Here is a 22,792-nt window from a genome sequence, read left to right as displayed (position 1 = left end):
CTCCTCAGATCTTTACCCCTTCTTTCAGGGATAGAATCTCTCATATTCTTTCAGGGAAGCATGGTTCCCAGGTTCAGTCCATGCATGTTGTGCAGAGCTGACCTGTCATCCATTTGCAAGAATATGTACATGACCCAGGCCTGGATATTCAGACTATTATCCAGTGAGTCAGAGGACCTGGTGACACAACTCAAGACAAGCCAGTAGGAAGTCAGCCCTTGGACATTTGTGTAATGGTTGGGGAAGAGGCACTCTCTTTTGGGTTGCTGGATGGCAGGATCTAAGCCCAGAGCCCCTGCCAAGTCTTCACCACGGCATGGGGATAACTTGCCTGAGAATACAGTCAACACAGAGGAAAGCAGAGCCAAGAGAAATAGACAGGGAGGACTGACTTCTTGGATCCATCAGTCCCCGAAGCAAGGATACCAGTGGCAAGGTTTTCTGGTAGCTTGAGCAAATAAATTTCCTCTTCTGCTTAGGTTTCCAATGAGCAGTCTACTGCTCTTCTTATCAGAACTGATTCTGATGTTTTGTTAATATTCATTCCAGAATCCAGTTTTCTTTATTTCTGCCTATTCCCTTGAATTACATGTCTATATGGAAAACAAGAAAGTATCTCTTGACCTTACATACAAATAAGCACAACTAACACACACTTTTCCATTACTTGATAAGTGGTACTGTGTTGAATTTCCTCAATTTGTTCTACCAGGGCATATGCAAAATTCAGTAAATAAGAGTGTGGTGCATGATAAACATTAGATTGATATGGAGGCCTGAGTTTTAGTCCTGCACCTGACATTAAGTGACCTTGGTCAAGCTATGTGACCTTGCATGGGTCATTCATCTTCTCTATGTTCCCATTCCCTCCCTTGTAAAATGTGGGAGTTAAGCTAAAGAACATCAGTTAATAGTTCTATATATCTGCATAGTGGTTCAGTCATTTCTAAAATGATTTCTCATTATCTCCCTATATATCATCTTTACAGTTCCTCTCAGCTATAAAATTCTATGATTATCAGTAGCTCATCAGATCATTTCCTCACCTAGAAACATCAACTGTAGACTCTTCACTTTTTCAAAGGCTACTTTTTTCTATAGTTTATCTGTCCATCCCTTTGTTCACTCAACAAGCACTGATTCTGTTAGTAGATACTAGACAATGTGCTGAAAAGTATGGTTCTCACCCTCAAAAATACCGCTCTAAAATGGAGGAGACACACAACTTGCTACTGATTAAATAAGCCTGAGGATAGATATAGAATGAACAACCTTGACAAATGCTATGAAAGACAAGAGCAGATGCTGTAATAGCATGCAATAAGGAGGTCTGACCTAGCTGGGGGAGCAGGCAAGGGGAGGTGTCCCCAAAGAAGAGCAACTTGAATGGAGAGCTGATGGATTAATGTGAGCTGTGTGTATTGAGGGGGTGAGGTAGGGCTCTACAGACACAGGAATGGAAAAACATGTTGGATGTGACTTTGGGGCTGCCGAGTGCTAGTGTGCCAGAGGGCTTATCAGTCAGTTCTTCCAAAACCCTTGTGAAGAAAATCATCCTTATTTCCTCCGTTAACAAGAAGATATTCAGAGACATGAAATGCAAAAATCCCAGAGGAAGTGCCTGCTGAAGTCAGATTTCATCCTTTCTAGTCTCAAATGTTCTAGTGCTGGTGCCTCTCACTCACTTTAACTTACCCCTCAAGGAAGTCACTCCACTTCCCTGGGTCTTGGCTTTCTCATCTATAAAACATAAGACTTAGGTCCTATAGGATTTCTAAAGTCTCTCTCTTGTACAGCACTTTAGGTTTTGGAAATACACCTGAGTTAGTGGAGAGGGGGAGGAGAGGCCATGAATCCTGCAAAGCACACTTGTGGCTATATTTAAAAAACAAAAATCCTCCTGCATTCATAGTACAAGAAAATGTGGTAGGCACTGTAGCTATTGAAATGCAGGTTGGAGAGAGCCAAAAATAGCGAATTGCACCCACAGCTAATGCAGGGAAACTGCCATGAAGCGTTTCCTTGGCAATTGAGTTACTTAAAGGTAAAGGAACTCATTCTGATCAAAGACTGGTTGCTCTGTTTCTCGTTCTCTTTACAATTTCTTCAATTGGAATACAACGTAAAGAGGGAAAAAAATAATTGTCAAATCGATTTCACTAAAAAACAAAGGTCATCCAAAAATATCAAGAAAAGGTCAATCTGGTTGGCTCCAAAAAAGCAGATACTCTAAAGGAAGAGGCAAGCTCAGCCCCCTTACCCCTCCTGCACCCTTGAATGCACTATGCATGCCTTAGGAGCACTTCCTTCTCAGACCAATTCCTGTGGATCCCTCAAGTTCTTAAATCACCTAGGGCAGGCAGCGCCAGAATTTACAGGAAACTGACATCTGTCAGTCTGAATGCAAAGCCTTGGATTTCAAACCAGTCAGTTCCTTCTAGAGAACGAAAAAAAGGACAATAGCTGCTATTTCTTAGCATGCATAATCAATGTGGCAAGGGTTGCTAGGCAACGGGCCTAAAGCCTGTCAAACATCCCTGGGTGCCTCCAATGGGAGAGGGCAGCTCTCGCAGCCACTCCTCAGAGGTGACAGTCTGTGCAGGCCCTGGAAGCTGCATTCAGTTTGTCTCCTTCCTTAAAAATTCACTTCCCTGTGGTTAGGACTGAACCATGAACGGTTTCTTCCCAGGCTCCTGGGTTGGTCTTGGAGCATTCAGCTGGCCAACCCGCATTCCTAAAATTGAGCAGGTTACTTAGGCTGGTGAGAGCAGCTTGGTAAAAGGCCCATGTGCTACTCTGATCCATTCATCCCGAGGCTGGGGAAGAGCTGACTCGTTCCTCTCGGGCTGAAGCCTCTGGATCCCGGGAAGTTAACCAGGACAACCGTTCTGAAGCTTGAGGGCATTCCTGCTTCCAAACAAAGCCTTTGATTTTAGCAAAACTGCACATGCAAGATCACTGAGATGAGACTTCTTAGGTGTACGACCTTGAAGTTGGAATGAATTTTTGAGCTGCAGGCATTTTGTCCTCTCTGCTTAAAATAACAGTTGCGTTTGAATTTCAACAAGAAGGGACTGGCAGAGGAGGAGTCAGGATTTGAGAAAAGGCAAAAATCCAAGGTTTTGTTCCCTGGCTTGTTTTTTGTTTGCTTGTTTTCAGCGGTGTTGATTAACAAGCGCTCTTCGTAGGTCACTCATTTGCAAACTTAATTGGCAACGCCAGGATGTGTATGAGGACTAGGTCCTGGGTCTAGGTCAGAGGTGGGATTAGGGCTGTGACTGGGATTCAAACCAGGGAAGTCTCACCACCAGTAGCCAAGGGAGATGCGCTCACGTGGAAGCCTGCCACACTGGCTACGCACATGTGATGCCGTCTGATCTTTCATCATTACCAGCCCAAGCCCTTGAAACCTTATTTCGTTATGTGTTGGGAAGGAAATGTAACCCAAGAGCTGAGAGTGCCCTGGAATTAGCTGTGCAACACCCTCTCTTCAAGGGCATTCAAAGAAATATAGCAAAGCAGGCAAAGAATAAGAAATGATAACAATAAAGAAAAGCTATACCTACTGCGAGATTTTGTGAATCTCTTTCTATCTGGCCGAGGTTCCTCAGCTCCTCCTACACTGTCATCTAGGATTCTCAAATCTCTCAGAATTTTACGTTCAAAGATTCTCACCTTGTGACCTCAAGAATTTGAATTCAGAATCTGATGGGCTGACTGAGCTCTCTGGGTGGTCTCTAAATATCAGTGGGAGGAAACATGAACCCAGAACACAAATCCATGGTCTTCAGTGTCCTTGTGTATAACTCATGGCTAGATTAGGATCAGCTCTTCCCTAAGCTTCTTCCAGCTCTCATATTTTATCAGTCTATGATCTACAAAAATAGAGGCACCTCTTAGTCCCATTTATCCTAAGAGGGAAAAAAGAGCGGCAGAAGAAAGCAAAGCCTTCAGATATAACACTGCCAAATGTTCTGAACATTCTGTGCTTTAAAAAATAACAAACTTTTTGGGTAAATGAAAGTAAAGAGGAAGCAATTGCAACAGCAGGAATTGTGTGCGCCCCCCCCCCTCGAATCAGAGCATGATTCTTATTTTACACCTTCTACCCTACTTGACCTCACATCTTTCTAGTATCTCCTTCCTGTCTCCTCTCCTCTGACTCCCTTTCCCCCTTCCATTTGCCAACCTTAGTAAGATGATATTTATTGACACTACATTTACTCCTCCTGAAAGTTCTGTGCTTTCTTCCATTTATTTTTAAAAATTTTATTATTATGTCTATTTATTTGGAGAGACACAGACAGAGTGTGAGCAGGGGAGGGGCAGAGAGTAAGGGAGACACAGAATCCAAACCAGGCTCCAGGCTCTGAGTTGTCAGTGCAGAGCCCGACACGGGGCTTGAACCCATAAGCCATGAGCCAAAATTGGATGCTCAACCAATGGAGCCACCCAGGCACCCCATGTCCTTTATTCACTTTAAAATGCAGCTTTTAGAAACCTCTGGTGAGCGTCTAAGAGCATCCACTCAGGTTGGTTGCTTTGGATGATAAAGAAAGCAAATGTACTGTTTTTTCATTTGGATGAATTTTAACAGAAACTGTGTCTAGTCTGCAGGATGGGAAAGTTCAAGAAGAATTTTACCTCTCTCCTCAATCACCTATTCTGTACATACCAGAGTATTTTAATGCTAAGTACAAATGGAATCTACATCTGATTTTTTTAAACATGAAAGGTTGTCCTGACTATAACCAGTAAACCAACACCACTCATGTAAACATTCTATATTTGGAAGAAACAAACAAAACCCAACCATCTTCTGCTAAGCCAAGAAATTACATTTTATTATGCTAGCCAAGTCGACATTCCTTTGCCACTTAATTCACTTAATAAATATATGCTTCTTTTAAGTGTTTTACATATACTATTCAATACCTTGGTGAGTTTTCTTTTTAATTTTGACAATGCATCTTTTGTGCTATTTTTGTTAATTCTTGCATTTTAGAGAACTCAGTGGAAACTTTATCCCCTCCAGTAACATTGATCTTTTTGAAGACCGGGTCTCTTTTTTGAGTTTCAGGGGAAATGACTAGATGTAAGGACTTTCAGACTCCTTTATTTCAGTAAGACCTTGTGTCTCCTAGGGTGGTAGAATCCACAAGAGATGTCATCTACTGCAGGATGGAATCTTGCCCACACTGTATACAATCCTGGAGCTCTGGGAACATTTGGGAGGGACAGAGTAAGGATAACAGAAGATGTCAGCAGAGCAGAGGCTGAGAGGGAAAGTGAAAGCAGGTCTCCCTTCTAGAGCATTCTCAAGAAAGAAGCTACAGCTGAGCTTGTCATGAACATCAAACAATCTGAAGAGACGGACCGAGACTCCAAGACTTAGCTGGTTGAATTCTGTTTGACCCTACTGACCTCCATCCAGGATTGACTTAGCATTGACTTGGAGGAGTAGCCCAGAGCTATTCACAGCCTGGAGACGGACAGGTTGCCCCTGAGAAGAAGCTCAGACAGTTAGATGTGCCCCAAATACCCTTCCCGCTATCCATTTAGGTACAGGAAATTCAAATACATCCACCATAGCAGATATAATTTGCTCCTGAATTGGCCAAATACAAAATGACATAATGTACTTCCACACATTAGTGCAACCATGGATAATGAGACATTCTGGAGTGTTCTCTTACCTTCACTGCCACCAAGATCTTGTCCTGCTCAGGACAGAGGTTATAGCATTCAGCTAGGAAAACTTTTCCAAAGGCTCCTTCGCCTAGCTCCCTTTTCAGAACAATGTTATGTCGCTTGATGTGCTGAACAACTGTAAAACAAAGACAGAATGGAAATTGGAATCGAGGCATGTGGAGGTGAAGGCAAATGGTGGGAGTCAGGGGTCTTCATCCTGAGCGTGCAGGTCTGAGATTCTGCCCCTTTGCACTAGCAAACCAAAGGAGAAACTCAGTATCCATCCTCACCGTCTACCCCAAAGGGCTGGAGGGAGGGTGCACTGGCTTGCTCTCCAGGACTCAATTATTATTTTCAATAGAAATCAAGTAGTGACCTCCTCGTTGGCTATGGAATGTCATTAATGAGCTTTCTAGATTAGGAAAGGAGAAAAATGAGAACGGATTGGACATTAATGGCAGGCCTCTCATAAGCCAGACACTTTGCATATACTTATGAATCATGTATCTAGTGGGGAAAGACAGAGAGAGCCAGGAATCCCTAATTCTTTGTTAAGATGCCTCAGACTCCTAAGAAAAATAGGCTCAGAGGACACAAGGGGAAAAGGCAAGATCTGTGCATTGCTAATTAAAGCTCTGTCCTCATCCCAGCTTTTGCCTCCTGGTGACGTGGGCTAGACCACAGTTGAGACTCATTTCTCCTTCCAGAAATGTCTAAGCTGTGCTACAGCTGACTTCCCCAGCCCATTCTATGGTTATGTTCTAGTCTTGGCTATCCAAAGCCAAGGAGAGACAAGAATAGATGCATGGTGGGAAGAGAGAATATTTCCCCCTCTAGTCTAGAGTTGAGCTGGCCCACATTACCGTATGCCTTCCCAAGGAACAAGGCAGGAGGCAGCCAAGACTTTCTGGAAGCCCATTAGCTGCAAGGAGGGGAGCAAAGTAAAGCACTGCTCAGAAGAACAGAGCCACTGGGAAGTTCAGAAGGAGACTCTGTGGAGGACAGAGCTATAGTGGGAGCATGTGCCTCTTCACTCTGTCCATCAAATGTTGAACCCCTCAGTTCAAGGGTTCCACTAGCCCATTGGCCACAATTCTTTTCCTGAAGCCTCATTCCCAAATGGCAGTATTAAAAAGAGATTGGGATGCCCTCTGGAGCTTGGAATGTGCAGCCAACAATATTCTCTCATTTTTTTTCCCCCACAGCCCTGGAAAGTATCCTTCTCTGCATTTTGTACATGGGGAAACTGAGTCTGCAGAAATTTCAGTGATTCACAGTGTGGGACTAGAGGAGTTGAAATTTGAATTCAGGTCTGAATCCAGAGTACATATTTTTTTCTTCCACACCACAAAGTTTCTTTTCCATTGTAAATTGTGCTACACATGGCAAGAGAAATAGAAATACATAAACAATAGAGTAAAAAGTAAACATAATCTCCCAGCTTCCTTTCTGTTTAGTTCATCCTTCAAAGTTGAGTTCAAATTCTCACTTCCTTAGAGAGTTTCCAAGACCACTTTGACCACCAAAGTCCTCCTTCTCTGAATTCATATTATATTATCACTTGTGCTTAGTGGAATTCTGGCTTATCTCTTCCAATCATGTCACATTGGGAAATTCCCTGAGTCTAAGAGCAACCCCATCTGTCTCCTATAATCTTGTGCAATGTCTCAGGTGCCAAGCACACAGAAGATTTATTACTGTGGTTTAATTTGATGAACTTTCTTCAAAAGTCTTTTTCTTTTTTTAACCTGAATGTGAACCGTATTTTTAAAACAAAAGAAAGTACAAATCAAAATACTGTAGTTTAAATAATAGTAATAAAATGAATGCCCATAAGTCCACCATCCCATTTAAGAAACAGACTATCACTAGTAGGTTGGAAGCACCACTCTACCACATATTCTTTCTTGATTGTATCCATTTCCTCACTCTCTTCTGGGGGACAGTTACTACCCTGAATTTTGTGTTAATCATTTCCTCTATAGGTTTGCTACTAATGATATATCCCCAATGAGATATGATTTGGCTTTGTTACAGAAATGGAATCACACTATGTGTATTCTTTGCATCTTGCATTTTTCACTCAACAACACCCTGGGGCATTGAGTTACACTGAGTTACAGTATGTGTGTAGTAGTAATTCTTTTTCTTTTACTACTTTATAATATTCTGTGGAAGGACCATACTGCCACTTATTTATTCATTCTATGTTGATGGATATGCTCTACGGTTTCTTTTTAGATACAATTTCATATAAAATGCATGCAGTCATTAAGGTTTTGCTTTAATAGGATTTTTCCCCTGATAATTCATGTGGTTTGGAGTGATGACGGTTTCCATGGGCCTCTGGGAACTCAGGGTGATAAAAATCAAAAGGTCTTTTATGAGCAACAATATTAATGAATATAAGAATATATATTAATTTCTCATGCTCCAGTAGCAATGGCTGAATTTAAGAGAAGAGAAATGTGTTCATTAGGTAGAGTGCCCATATAAAGAGACAAATGTAATTCTTGCAGAGAATTAGCTGCCATATTTTAATCTAATATTTAACTCCACGGTGGTCACATGTTCATTGGGAAGTAAACTGCCACTTGATTTACTTTACACTTTCATCATGTCAAGGCAAGTATATGACTTCTTTTTGCTTTTGATTTACATTTTAAAAAACCAAATAGGAGAAGAAATTGGTGGGAAATAAGTCTAAGTTTTTAAAGCTATGGATAAAGCCATGATTCCATCACCTTCAAATCTAAAATTGATGAGACCGATTTTCCTATACTGATCTTGAAAGCAGTAAGTGCATCGTTTTCTTTCAGAAATGGGCCATTTTGCATTAATTTGCTCTGTTGGTTTGGGACATAACTGATTATATGAATTATAATTCATATACATGAATTATATGGCCTTTTGCCAATGTATTCCCTCTCAGCAGAATTTCTCTCTTATGAGACTAGAAGTTACTCAGAAGCACAGGTAACAATTTTGTGGTTGTATTTACATTCCTAACAGGGCCTTACAATGTTTTGCACGTAGTTGATGCCAAAAATATATTTGTTGAAAAAAAATGTATCAAATGGTAATAATGGCCACAGATATAAATACTATTTCATCTTATCATTTCAGTTACCTGACAATAATCCTGTAGGCAATAAAGCAGCCACATTCTCAGAGGTCTCAGGGGTGGAGAGAACAACTAACCTGAAGTTCACACATCACTGAGCTAAGAATTTCTTCCCAATCTCCTCCAAGAGAGCATGGGGGCCTCCTTGACTCATTCAAATCTTGGCTGTGCCCCAAGGATCTCCATGGTCTCAAATGGAGGCCATCCTCCAGCCTTATCCCCAGATACATCAGAGCCTATGTGCCTGATTTCTGGCCACTATCTCATCTCTTCAGCTAGAGCCCCAGCTGTCTCAAAGTATCTACACTAAGGAGCCATCAGTCATACCATTTCTGCCCCCTCATTGCTGGTTACTCCTCTCATCCACTGATTATGCTTTCCCTATCCACCCTACCGGTGCCTCCATCCTCAGGGCCTAAGGCACAGAGTTCTTGCCTAAGCTGCAGAAACGCTGAACTCACATTTATCCTGAGTCTTCCAGGGTTATAACTAAGAGCCCAGCATTGGGAGGTTTAGTCTGGCTGTCTGAATGGCATTAAAGTGATTTTTTTCTGAGAGCAAAACTGTCTAAATGAAGGAAGAAATACACCAATTCACATTCTGGACAACGTGAATTAGCACTGTGGATTAGCACTTTGAATAACACTATCTTTAAGGACCCTGTGAACATTTGGATTTATTTTATACCAAATATTCTGAGTGAAGTGAGTCTAAAGATCCCATGATAAATAAGCTATCAGGTAAACATGTAAAATTTTTACACTTGGAGGAAAATTCAAAATGATAGCTGATTTAAAAAAAAAGTTTTCTAGAAAAGTGTTTCTTTAGGGCACCTGGGTGGCTCAGTCAGTTAAGCATCCGACTTCGGCTCAGGTCATGATCTCATGGTTCCTGGGTTTGAGCCCCGCATCAGGCTTTGTGCTGACAGCTAGCTCTGCTTCAGATTCTGTGTCTCCTTCTCTCTCTGACCTTCCCCTGCTCATGCTGTCTCTCTCTCTCTCTCAGAAATAAATAAAAAACATTTAAAATTTTTTAAAAAAGAAAGGTTTTTCTTTAAAATTCACCTTGTCAGAAGACAAAGAGGTGTCAATAAGAGATATAGGTGGTGTAGCAAATACACCACCAAACTCATGTGGTCTATAGACTGATTTTGTACCCTGATACAGCCAAAACAAATAATGTGATTAGATTATTCTACAAATAAATCTACTGTATAGAATCAGAGAGAAATTGATGACCACCAATAGTAATCAAGATGAGTGGCTAAAACTATCTGGACATCTTTGTCATTAATAGAATTTTCCAGAGTGGAAATTTGGGGCCCTTGGTCATTTGCTTCATAAGTACCAGAAGTGAGTAGATTTCCAGTTTTGTGTTAGTATCACATAATTACAACCACTGACAAATGCGTTTTGTCAGAAGTATCTGCAGTAGTTTACAGAGACACTTGCAATTTCAGATGGTCTAAATCACATTCCTGGTATTGATATCTCACAGAAGCAGATATTCTATATATACACACACAGGCTACAGATAAAGTATTCATCCATGTCTATATCTATTACTACTAACTCTAAAACTAACTCTCTAACTAACTAACTACATACATACATAAATAAAACTCTACTCACTAAAGAGTGAAATTGGAACTATGTTCTTCCAATTTCCTCAGTAATGGGACTTCACAGAAAGCCCGTTGGCCCAGTGGACATGTCCTGCTCAGCATATGACACTTAAATTGAGTAATTAATTGAAATCTCTAATATATACCAAGTATAAGTGATCTTTAGTTAAAAGGAAGACTATTTTAAAATTTTAACCAGAAAAGTAAAATGGATTGTATCCTTGAAGATAATGTTCTAGAGTAGATGAGATATCTCTGTTTTCTTACAAAACCAAATGGAGGGATCACCTTCAACAATTCCATTGCAAAGGGCCGGACACTATAATGGCAAACAAACTTAAAGTTTGTTGAGGCTAACTGCCTCATGTTTGACAGTCAACAAGTGACACGTTCTCCCCAGGGCCACACAGCTAAATGGTGACCGAGAAGGGACTCAGAAGAGCAATCCCTGGATTCTGTAACACAAGCCCCCCTTTGAGACTGAAGGGAGTGAGGGCCTCCTGACATTAAAGTGGCAATAGGGATTTCATCTAGCTAATATATCATCTACCAGAAATACTTGAAACATTCATGTTTATCTTCTGAAATGGACCAAACATCTCATAATGAAGAACTTCATCAGAAAAATGCTAACAAAATAAGAGTGAGGAAAGTAAGAAATAAAACTTAAATACCTGAAAAAATACCTGAGCTTGATTTTAAATAGGATGAACAAATGCTATTTACCAGATATCTTTATGTCTATTTCATGGGCAGCACACTGAAACAGGTAAAATCATCCACCTTGCAAAAATAAAGTCACATAAAAGACAGGAAATATGTTTTCCAATTTCATCTACATTTTTATTAAAATGCAAGTTGGTACTAAATTGGAAATAAATGCAATTAAGACCACAGACATAAAACATACCAGGACAAGACAAGGCCAAATATTCATAAATAATATTAATGATGAAATAGAACTTGTAATAATACCAAGTCATCCTTAAGTACTTTTCAGCAAAAAATCCCAATGTGCATTACCATCAATTAATTTTCATATCTCTCTGAATGAGGTCAACAGTCACATTTATTTTACAGATGACACCACAATTAATTGACTTACTTGTGGTCATAGAGCAATCCACTTATCTTTTACCAAGTGTTATTTCCAATGAGATGGGGAAATGGGGAGGGGCCTAACATGTGCAGATTGCTATTATGGGCCAGAAAATGTGCTAAGAGATTTACAAGAATTTTCAATTTTCACAACTGTCCAGTACGATATCCTTATCCCCATTTTCAGATTAAAGTAAAAAGAAGAGAATCAGATGAGCTAGGTAGCTCACCGAAGGTTGTCCAACCAGGGACAGGCAGAGTTAAAATTCTTTCTACTATAATACTCTGCCTTGACTTTCTTACAGAAAACAGGATGAAAGAAAACTGTGAGCTCAACTTTGTCCACCTGGCGAGTTGTGGGTTGACTTCCATCAATCTAGTTCAGTAAGTGTTTACAAAGCACCTACTAGACCCTGGACATTTTTCTAGGGTCTAGTGAAAGAATGAGCAAAATAACCCATCCTCAAACAACCCACAACCTAAAGGAGCAGAGAAAAACACCCATACTTTAATCTATTGTATCTTTTACTCACACTTTGATTCATTCACAAAAGATTCTCAGTACTTGATGTGACTAGGCAAAGAAACACAAAAAACTCAAGTAAAAACTCCAGTCAGGGAAAGTGGAATAGAAGGGTAAGAGACATATTAAGTAGAAATGCGAATGTGCAGATTCTAGGGTCCCATGTGGTTCCTCAAATTAAGTTATAATTTGACTCCAAGCGTCCTTGCAGCAGGAGGCTAAAGAGAAACACAATAATTAACAAAATCTTGACTGCCCATAAGTAAAAGCAAAGATACTCCTTATGGAAAGTAGGATTCTTCATGGTATTTAGTTTTTGAAGGAATACATCAAATGGAGTTGACACGGTGAATCAATGCCCCCGGTGTCATCTATAGAATAAATAGTGATCTTCCTCAGAGGAGTTCTTGTGGCAGAGCTCCATAAGAAATAAACACACAACACAAAATCTACCCTCCATGAAAGCGCTGCAAGATATGATGCCATCTCATCATAATAGCATAAAAATCAAGGTCTAAGGGCATATGCAAGAATGCTTTGGAAATACAATTTCCTCACACCCATTGCTGGACCTAGAATATGTCAGGTAATCAAAACAGAACAAGGAGCCATGTGGCCAAAATGTACACCTGAGAAAGGGCCATTAAAGAACCTGAGGAGCAGAAGCCGGACTGATGGGGGCACAGGAATAAGTGGGAAGATGTGGAGGTGTGAGTGGAGACTGCATGTGTGGGAGGTGGGGGCAAATGGGAGTGGGGGATGGGTCAGGGCACACAGGTCAGTCTAGAGATAGCATGACAGCAAATCTAGCTGGTGGGGCTGGGGGAGGTTGAGGAAGAGATTTGAGGGTGTTGGCAAGTTAAGGAGAATAGTAAAGAGTAAGGAATTAAGTAGGTACAAGAGGGAAGGAAGGAAGGAAGGAAGGAAGGAAGGAAGGAAGGAAGGAAGTTAAGAAGGAAACCATTAGGAGAGATTCTTGGGGAAGCCAGTGAGGGTACAGTTGTTAAGAAATACAGAAACATTCTGGAACAGTGAGGAAAGATGTTGAGTGAGCCACTTTCCCAGGGCCTCAAATCAGATGCTTATCACAGCACTGAGCCACTAAGGATATAGACTTCCAGGAATTCCCAAGGGGTCCGTGAAGCACAGACCATCATAAGCCTTTGGGCTAAGCCTGGCATTGGGTCCAGTGATGGGCAAGACACTTCTGTAAGTGACTTTACCTTCCTAAGAGGCTATCAGTTAGCTACATGGATGCCCCATACAATATCCAGTGGCAGCAAATGACTCTTTCATTCTAAACCAAATTTCAAGGCTCCCATGCTGAATGAAAGCAGGGCAGCTGTGGGGGTAAGGGAGAAGGAATGGAGCTTAATGGAAAGCCAATATCACCATATATAAAGGTGATGGAGTTACTTGAAGTTAAAATCCAAAAACTTCTTGTAGAAAACATCCAAGGAGGGGGAAAGCCCCAGAAATCTTTCAAGCTGTGAGACTGAAGGGAACACCACACTTCAAAATACACATACGGCACATCCTTCGCTTTGACAGCCCCTAACAGCCAAAATTATATCTGTTTTACACACTGGCATGTGGTGGAATTGGATTGATTTGCCCTGACAGCCCTCCCTGCTGGAACAATACTTGTCAGTCAGCCCTGGCAATGTTTATATTTTCAAGAATAATTATGCAGAGTGACTGTACAAATCCTGGCAGGTGGGCCAGAGAATCTTATCCGTATACCTCTCTGACCCTGCATCTCTGAGCTCGAGAGCACCTAAGGATAGAGAACATTCTTCCCTCCAAAGGGAAGGCCCGGCTTCCCCCTCCGAAGCTGTATGCACAAGCCTCCATTCGAGGCTTCTACACTGGTGCCCATCTTATCATTTGGGACCCTCCATTCCTGTGCCTTCCCTGAGGAAACTTTCCTTCCTTAAATTGGTAGCCATCATGTTTTCTTAATTGACTTCTTCAAGATAGTTGGGCTATACCAATGTCTGTCTACATGGATGCTTCGATTGTGAAAGACACCTTTAGTTTTTGGTGAGGGTACTTCAGAAACCAGACCAATGGGCTTTCAGGGATTCCCTGACCTGTGTCTAATGGAAACATATTGACTATCTTCTCTGTACGCACACGTTCTAGATCAGAACGGAATCAATAGTGATGGGAAGGATGAGCAAAATGCTCGGCAAGTGGGCCACTCAGGAAAGGCTCATGGAACCATTGAGCCAATCTCAGAAAAGCAGGTTGGAATCTTTATGAGAAAAGCTCTGAACTCAAGAGAAAGGGGGAAATGTTTAGCTTAATGCACAATGGGAGACCAGTGGGCATTTTATAAGGTCCCAAATTTCAAGGCAGCTTCCCAGGCTGCTTTCCATAGCTATAGACTCTGCTAAACCTCTAGTGGAACTCATAACCAACCATACATGGCCAATATCCAAAAGTTGGAGGGTGACGAACTAGACGTTTTCAATCTCAAATGTTTTCCATCTCTAGAGGGCTTTCTGTCCAATTAGTATGCAAAGCAGAGTCCTATGATATTTCCTCTTTAATGTTCTTATTTAAGAACTCATAGTTTAAAAGGTAATGTTACTGTTTACTTTCTTCAAAGGGTCTTGCAATACTTGTAGCATCTCTCCATTCTTTTTTACTCCTCATTTCCCCAGGTAAGCATCTGTGTGAAAACAATTGTGTTTGGTACTGTGGAAGCCTCAAGGATGAAGAAAGAGAAGAGGGTGTCAGGGGTTACTAATTACACATCTGCTGTGTGCTAGGCATTGTGTTAAGCATTGTACATACACACTCCTATTGTGACATTCTGCTGGACCTAGGGACAGACATCACTCTTTCTGTTTAGGCAATGTGGTACCTGAGTCCTGGAGGTGTTAAGTAACTTGCTCAAAGCCACACAGCTAGAAAGTGGGTAAGGCAAGCTCAGATTGGTTTCAAAACCCATGCAGTCTCCCCCAGTATAACATGAATCTTTCCCCCTAAGGATGGGCATTCTAACAGGGAGATGAGACAAATACACAAATAACAGTTGTCAAAGGCAGATTATAAAAATCTGTGTGACAGATGTGAAAAATACAGGGTTAAGGGTGTCTAGAAGAAAACTAAATCTTTTGAGTAAATGATTTGGGCTTGAAGGCTGTGCCATGTGAGTTCTCCCTTGTAAGTTGAGCAGGGCTTGAAATGTTAGTTGGAAAGAAGGGTGTTGGCCATAATTAATTATGACATTTCCAAAATGCCAAGATGTCACAGACTTGACGATATGTTGGACTTTCCTATAAAGACATGTCCACACTAAAGTCCCAAATCTGAAAACTACTTAGATTGAACTAAATGAAGTTTCCATTTGTGCAGGCCCAAATGAGACAAATACCAGCTATTTCATTTGGCTTAGCCTAATTTATCTCTAGGCTGTTATCTTTGCAAACAGAACCTCTGACTGTTAGAAAAAAAGCCATATCTTTTAATTTTCAGGAAAATATTAAGGAAAGCAATACACAGACATGGTGATGAATCAAAGAGTGCTGGACAGCTCACGATGGAAAGAAATTTTACCCTTCCACATGCCTCCTTGACCTCGATCCCATTCTCCTGGGTGATTGATCCAGTTTGATTTTTGTTTTCTAGGGATTTCCTCCATAACTCTAATCAATTATATGTACTTTCTGTTACTGTTTCCCCAATTTAAGACACCTACCAATTCTCTGCTATTCAAGAGAAGGATTTTACTCACACTATATCCTACCTCTTCCCAATAACTGGGAGCTATATTATTTTTAGTCCTTCTATTGATAAACTATCACATTATGCAATATCCTTCTGTATATCATGAACACACAAGTCCCCCTAACCTTCCCTCTACCCCAATCACTTTACATATTCTTGGAGCTTGACTTTTACAGCAACTGCATCACAACTGTTCCTATGTTCATTCAACTTACAGTAGGTTACAATCAAGTGTCTTATGTGACTAAAAATTGAAAAGCAATAAACATAACTTATATCAATATGACCCACTTAATACTGTACACGACAAAGCTAAGTAGATGCCAAGCCTGCATTTTCTTTTACATGTCTAGTATCATGCAGAGAACTTCTGGGCCACTTGAAGGAAGCTGTTCCTAAGCATCAAAACCAAGTGACTTATCTTCTCTTCTCTACCATCAAGATTGTCCTTCCTGTCTAATTCAAATAGGTAGATTTTTCATTTATCTTGTTGGAACTTGGTGGACCACTCACTTTGAGGTCTGGGGCTTCTTCAACACTGGGAAATTGTCTTCTGGTCTTTTCTTTGTTAATTTTCTTTCTACTCTTTTTTCTGGGTTCTTATTATTACTTGGAAATCTTAGTAGCCATATGTTGCCTCTCATGATACGGTTGAACTGTATGAATTCCCTCTCATGAATTGCTTCTCTATTTCTCTTATCTCTTTTTCCCCAACCTTGTCTATCTTTGCCTTCTTGCTCTTTATTCTGGAAAATTTTCTAGACTATTTTTCATACCTGTGATTGAAATTTTAGTTCCACCACCATATATTTAATTTCTGAGTCCCTTTCTTGTTATATTATGATTCATTTTTCATAGCTACCTAACTTTGATTTACAAATATAAAATCTCAAGTCAGAGAACACTTGTTTGTTTTTAATCCTTTTCTGAGTCCTAAAATACTTCTGTTTTCTCCAAGGTCAGTTTTTCCCTTTTGATCTTTTCTTTCAGTGCTTATTTTCCTCATGTGCATGATGGATCTTAAATTTTATTGATGTTTAAGGATGAAAGACTGGGTAGGTAGTAAGGGTATCTTGTGCCCTTATGTCAGTAATTCTGTTTTCAGATAGTAAGTTTGCTTAGGAATTAACTCATTGGTAGAACACATAGATATACAGGCCTTGCTTTAGGGCAAATAGACAGAAAGTGGACCATGAAGCTGGAGCATAAACATGCCAGACTAAAAAGAATGTTACCCTGGGGCTTCACCCTCCATACTATTATCCTTCATCCTTTAGGGCAATCTGGCAATTTCTGCATAGATGTGCTTTTAATTTTTTTCTTCTTTTAGGTCTGAGGATAAATCATGGGCAATCTGCTTCTCTGCCAGATTGGAGAGGGGGTGCATACCACTAACACCATTATCCCCCCATGCCATTATTTCCCACCGATACTCTCTACTGCACCTAATCCACCTGCTGGCCCCAAGCCATCTCAGGGTCCACCAAACAGAGGTGTCCTGCCTCCACTGCAGAACCCTATAGCATATTCAGAGAGAAAGATCCCTCTACTGTGTTCCACACATGCACATGGCAACCACACACTATCTCTCTTCTAGAAATCTATTGAAAAATCCTACCCACTAAGGATTTCTACCTCTCCTTCCCTTCACTAACCTGATAAGAGGCAAAAACAGACATGCTCAGCTCAACAGTCTAGGTGGAATGTCTTCACAACCTTTCTAATGAGATGTTTGGAGTCTCCACCACAGATAGAATGTTCTCCAAGAGCTCAAATAATACCTTAAATAACCTATCCATTTTATAAATGAGGACAGCAAGGCACAGTAAAAGTGCTAATTTCCCAGAGCTGAGCCAGGACCCAAAACCCATTTGTTTGCCCTTAATCCAACGCCATTTTCATTATACTCTGATCCCTCTCATTATAGACATTTATCATCCAAATACAATCAATACCTCAAAAGAGTAGAAACAGAGGAAAGCAGGGAAGATAAAGATGATATGAAGTCAGTGGAACATTGCCATGGTCTATGCCAGAAGGCAGATCACTGTTTCTCTGTAGCTACCAGATTTATCTCTTTTGTCTTTTGCCTATTTACACTCTCCATCTTTGATGAGCTGCAAAACTTTGGGTGTGAATCCATGTCAAGAAGCATGGTGATGAAGGCAGTTTATGAACTGTGAGCAGATTTATAACGTGAGAGTCATAGTCCTCAGATCCCTTTACTCTGTGTCTTAGGATAAGGACTCATTTTGTGTGCTTCTATCTTCTGGAATGCTTCCAAAGCTTTCAGTCAATGATACAAACTCTTTTTGGAGAACAGTTATAAGGAGTGCATAATTAAGTGATATTTACCTAATTGCACTGCTTTAGAGAGGAGAGAACAGTTTCCACCCATTGGGCTTTGGGGTCCTGTTGGGATACTATGGGGGAGTCACACAAATCCAGGTCCTGTTAAACTTCCCCAGGTTTTGTAATGAAGTCTTTTATAAGAATTACCTTCTCCCGAGAGAGCTTCAGTGTTGCTATTACATGGGGGACTACTTATACTTGGTGTGATTGAAACTTTTATTCTTCCAGGTTAATAGAAACCATTTATAATAGGGGTTGGCAAAGTCCAAGGTACTGAAATGATCAAATATATGGAGTACATGATATTAAACAAATACATTCAAGAATAAGCCAATGTTAAATTCTATGGTATGCTGAAGTTGAGGAAGAAATCAGCTGATGACAGTTTGTCCCTGGGTGGTATGGCTAAAAAGTGTCCAGCCCTGCCTGGTAGCCTGACCTGGGACCTGGGTAGACAGGCCTCCAAGAAGAACATGATTTCTCAGAAGGACTGAAATCTGCAGTGGGGCTTCCAGCGATAGTGAGGGCCTAACACTGGACTCTGGTCATGTATTTGGTCCAGACCCCTCCACATAAAGATACTTGAGTGAACCACTGATGTTTGTGAGACACAATAAAATATTCTTATATTTTGTCCCTCCACCTTATGAATGTGCATAGTGATTACAAGCTGAGACAAAACCACTCTAACCGTACAACCCTTGAAGGCCAAGGAGGAAAATGCTCATGGAGGAAGAAAAGGGACAAATGAGGTGGAAACGGTCCCCTGTGTGTGGCCCACAGGATGGTAACAGGGGAAGCAATAAGGGAAGATGACCACAATTTTCAAGCAGGGAGGAACAAGCAGGAAGGAAGCCCTTAGCCAATCATTGCTAATAATGAACTATATGACTTAGACCAATTTACTTAAAATTATCTTTCCAACTTCAATTTCTTTCCTTTAGCTGTAAAATGGGAATAAAAATACTTGACCCCTGCATCCTAGCGAGAACAAAATGGTATTGCAAATAAAAAGTACTCTGACAAATAAAATGTTCTATAAATGTTACATGGTGTGACCACTGTTATTTAGCAATTTAGTACTCTAGATTACTCAGAGTCTTCCAGATACAGTTTACTGGTTTAATGTAATGTTAAATATTACACACAACTACAATAATAATGGGACCTTCTGTTCTCTGAGCACCTTTAGGCTCATAAAGTACTCTCCCATGTTCTTTAATTTGAACATTCAAGCAACTCTGTGAAATAGACTATGAAAATTTCCCGAGTTCCATTTCACAGCTAAGAAGGAGGGGCTCAGAGAGGCCAAAGAGTTTGTCGAAGGCTGCACAGCTGCTCAGTTCTACAGCCAAATGCCCAGCTTGGTCTGTTGATTCCAAGTTCAATGTTCTTTATGCCAGAGTGGCAGAGTAGGCATTCTGGAGACCAAGAAGCTTCCTTCCAGATGCCAAGATCAATGCAAGATGCTAATGCAAAATAATGCCAAGCATTTTCCTGCTGGAGTGATATGAAGTTAAGAAGGAGAAGTTAATGTGGATGGTAATTGTAGGAAAGGCTTCATAGCATTAAAAAAAAAAAGTCTGCGTTGAAATGTGGAGAATGGATCTCTTTGAATAGTTAGAGGTAAAGTGAGGTACGATGCTTAAGAAATGAGGAGAAGCAAAGACACAAAGTCAGGGTAGTAGGAACATGGTTGCTCTGATTAATCAGGGGAGTGGAGAGAGGGGGTGAGTTTGAGGCTTGAGTAGGAGCTTCCATTGGTTAAATAAGACAGATCGTAGAACACCCATGGGTTAGCTGAAGGGTCTAGATTTGATCCTATAAGTAGATGGGAGCTATCACAGGTTCCTGAATGGGGGTGTGGCACTTAGCACATTTTCTAGTAGGAATATGCACCCTAAAGCAAAGAGAGCAGCTAGGTTGGTCATGAAGTCCTAGGTTACAGTGTGACAATGAAAATAAAAGGAAAGCTATAAATCCTGACAGCCAACTTATCTGATAATCTGAGCAAAAGAATTATTCACTCAGTTACCATACTGTATAGGACTCTCAGAAACATGACTAGCTTTCTCAATTACATTTCCCCTTAACCATGATGCCAAGTAATCCAGAGCTGCCAAAGCAAAGAGCTCATTAAAAATCACATGACTTTGTCAGAAAGATTCTTTATTTCAACCCTTGGTCTTCTATCCGAGAAGGCTTCTTGGAAATAAAATGGTTATACACATGTATAAACACCACTCGCGTCACCTTCAGACCTTCCCAATGCCATTAGCTATGGATTCGTGTCATATGAATCCCTGCAGCAAATTGTTAGAAGATGTTGTCAAGTGTCACCTTTCATTGGACCCATATCACCTCCAAGGAGATGCAGGAGAAGGTGGGGAACAGCAGCAAGTGTGACCAAGCCCCATCTGGATCCTAATAAATTCATTGTTTGGTCCAGCGCAAGCCTCAGTGCTTGGGTCTGTCTTTCCAACACCTAGGATCTGAAGCCTTGCCCAAAAGCAATACAGCTTCAGGGTTGAAATCAGTTCCCTTTTTTCGCTTGGCAGTTGAGTTTGTAGACATGATCAGATTTTAATATAGTCACAGCCTCTACCATCATATGTGAATTTTAATAAAGGTATACTTCCCCTTTAAATTTCAATGGCTGTGTCATGCTTTCTATTCCCTCTTCATTTCAGTGTGTGGGCATTACACACACACACACACCAGACACCTCACATGCTGTACCAACAGCTGCTTGCCAGTCAATGAAGTCACATTACTCTGTCATGGGGATGTGTGAAATAAGCCGCCTCACAGGAGGTGGGCAGAGGCATGCACGATGCAATCAGTGTAAATGGGATTTTTCTCTCTCTGTGCCTGACTGTTTTGTTGGCTCATTGAACAGAGGAGTGAACAAGCTTCATTAGGTGCAGAACTGTATTTAGGAAAAACCTTTTCTTTTTATTGTCACTATATGTGATAATAACTTCACGAGACTGTCACTGTTAGATTCACGCTGGTTGGAGATACATGCTAGTTGGACAAAGCACGCTCCTTGCTCTCAGAAAAATCCAACAGAATTGACTTTCTTTTCCCATGGAAATGTCAACAGCAATTATACAACCAGCACTTCATGCACAAATACACCAGAGCCCCTCCGAGGGCAGCAAGGCTGCAGACGGGCTCAATCACTGTCAGGATACCTTCAGCACCTCGAAATATCTCCCTTAAAGCTGATACTCAACAATGCACCACACCAGGTGGCTGTCACTGTGGCAAAAGAACTGCCCAGACCAGGTGTTCTCATTGCTGCAAACATCTATGAGCTATCATTCCAGCAGAATGACCTCTGTCCCAGACTCCTGCAACCCAGAAGGTGATGACCTAGGCCAAGTACCTGAGAGTTGTACTGATTCCATCAGAAGTCAGCTTTCAGTAAAAAGAGCGTTTGAAAGGCAGATGTTCCTGTTGGGTCAAATGTACTTGCATAATGCCTGCTGGTGTGCAAAAAATTATTTGCCTCACCTGACAAATTGTTAGACTGCCCACAGGGATGTCTATGCCCTCAAAGTTGAACCTTTATCTAAAACAAACCAAAGCCAACAAACAGGCTTGATTGTTTAAATGAGAAATATACACAGAGAGAAAGCTACTGGACACAGGGATACGATGAGACTCGGAAGACTAATTAGCAGGACCAGGAGAAGGGAGTGTGACAGACTCTCACACACAAGTGAGCTGGCAGCCCTAACTAATTAGCAACAATTAATTTTATGGTAGGAGCAAGAACACATGTATTATGTTCTATAAAAGCTTAATAGCTGTCACCATAAATCACGGCCATCTCTCCCCTGAAATTAAACTTGCAAGCAGCCTGCTTTGAAATCTTTGGGAATTAACAACATAGAGCTGCTAGGTACTGGATCTTAATGTGAAAAGTAAGATGGTTTTTTCTCTGCCATTTGGCCCTTGACCAATCTCAGCAGTTGTTAACTGAGGTTGGCATCAATAGACTCAGCTGTAATAGACCCTGTACCAACTCTGATTGAGGGAGGTAAGAAATGGGCAGCCCCACACCTGCTTCTGGTGGGATCTGGGATCTGCTGTGTGGTTGGTCTAGACTGGATATTCTGTGTGGCGACAATGGGCTCCTTGCCTGAGATGGAAAACAGGCTTTTTTTCATCCATACCTTCTTCTATTGATTGGAAGTGCCTGTGTAAGGCGTTATGCTGAGAGAATTGGGGGTTTAGTGGAAGAGTTTCATGTTCAATTAGTAATGTCTGTTGGGCACTGGAATGAGAAATACTACTGGGTCTATTGTTTTTTGAAGATTTTTAGTTTTTTTTTTCACTTTCAACCATTTATTTAAATTGTGGTATAAACATAACATAAAATGTATTATTTTAAAGTGTATGATTCAATGGCATAAAGTACATTCACAATTTTGCACAACTATCACCCTAAATGGAAACCCTGTACCTATTAGGCAGTCATTTGCCATTTTCCCCTCCCTTCAGCCCATGGCAACCACTCATCTGTTTTCCATCTCTGTGGATGTGCCTGTCTGGATATTTCATATAAATAGAATCACACAATATGTGTCCTTTTGCGTCTGGCATCTTTTCATTTAACATAATGCTTTCAAGG

General features: G+C 40.9%; 1 protein-coding gene across 3 annotated transcripts in view; it reads right to left on the bottom strand.

Annotated features, from left to right (window-relative positions):
• NTRK2 (neurotrophic receptor tyrosine kinase 2) overlaps positions 1 to 22,792 on the bottom strand; it is a 337,144-nt gene that overhangs the window by 78,648 nt on the left and 235,704 nt on the right. For all 3 annotated transcript variants that reach the window (XM_077749483.1, XM_077749485.1, XM_077749484.1), the window contains one exon: positions 5,697 to 5,827. In XM_077749483.1, coding sequence (XP_077605609.1) covers positions 5,697 to 5,827 — 131 coding nt within the window. The remainder of the gene's footprint in view (positions 1 to 5,696; positions 5,828 to 22,792) is intronic.

This window comes from Crocuta crocuta, unplaced genomic scaffold (genome assembly GCF_008692635.1).
Source record: "Crocuta crocuta isolate KB4526 unplaced genomic scaffold, BGI_CrCroc_1.0 scaffold99, whole genome shotgun sequence".
Lineage (NCBI taxonomy): Eukaryota > Metazoa > Chordata > Mammalia > Carnivora > Hyaenidae > Crocuta > Crocuta crocuta.
Note: the sequence above shows the minus strand (reverse complement) of the source record. Positions and strands in the feature narration are given on the sequence as shown.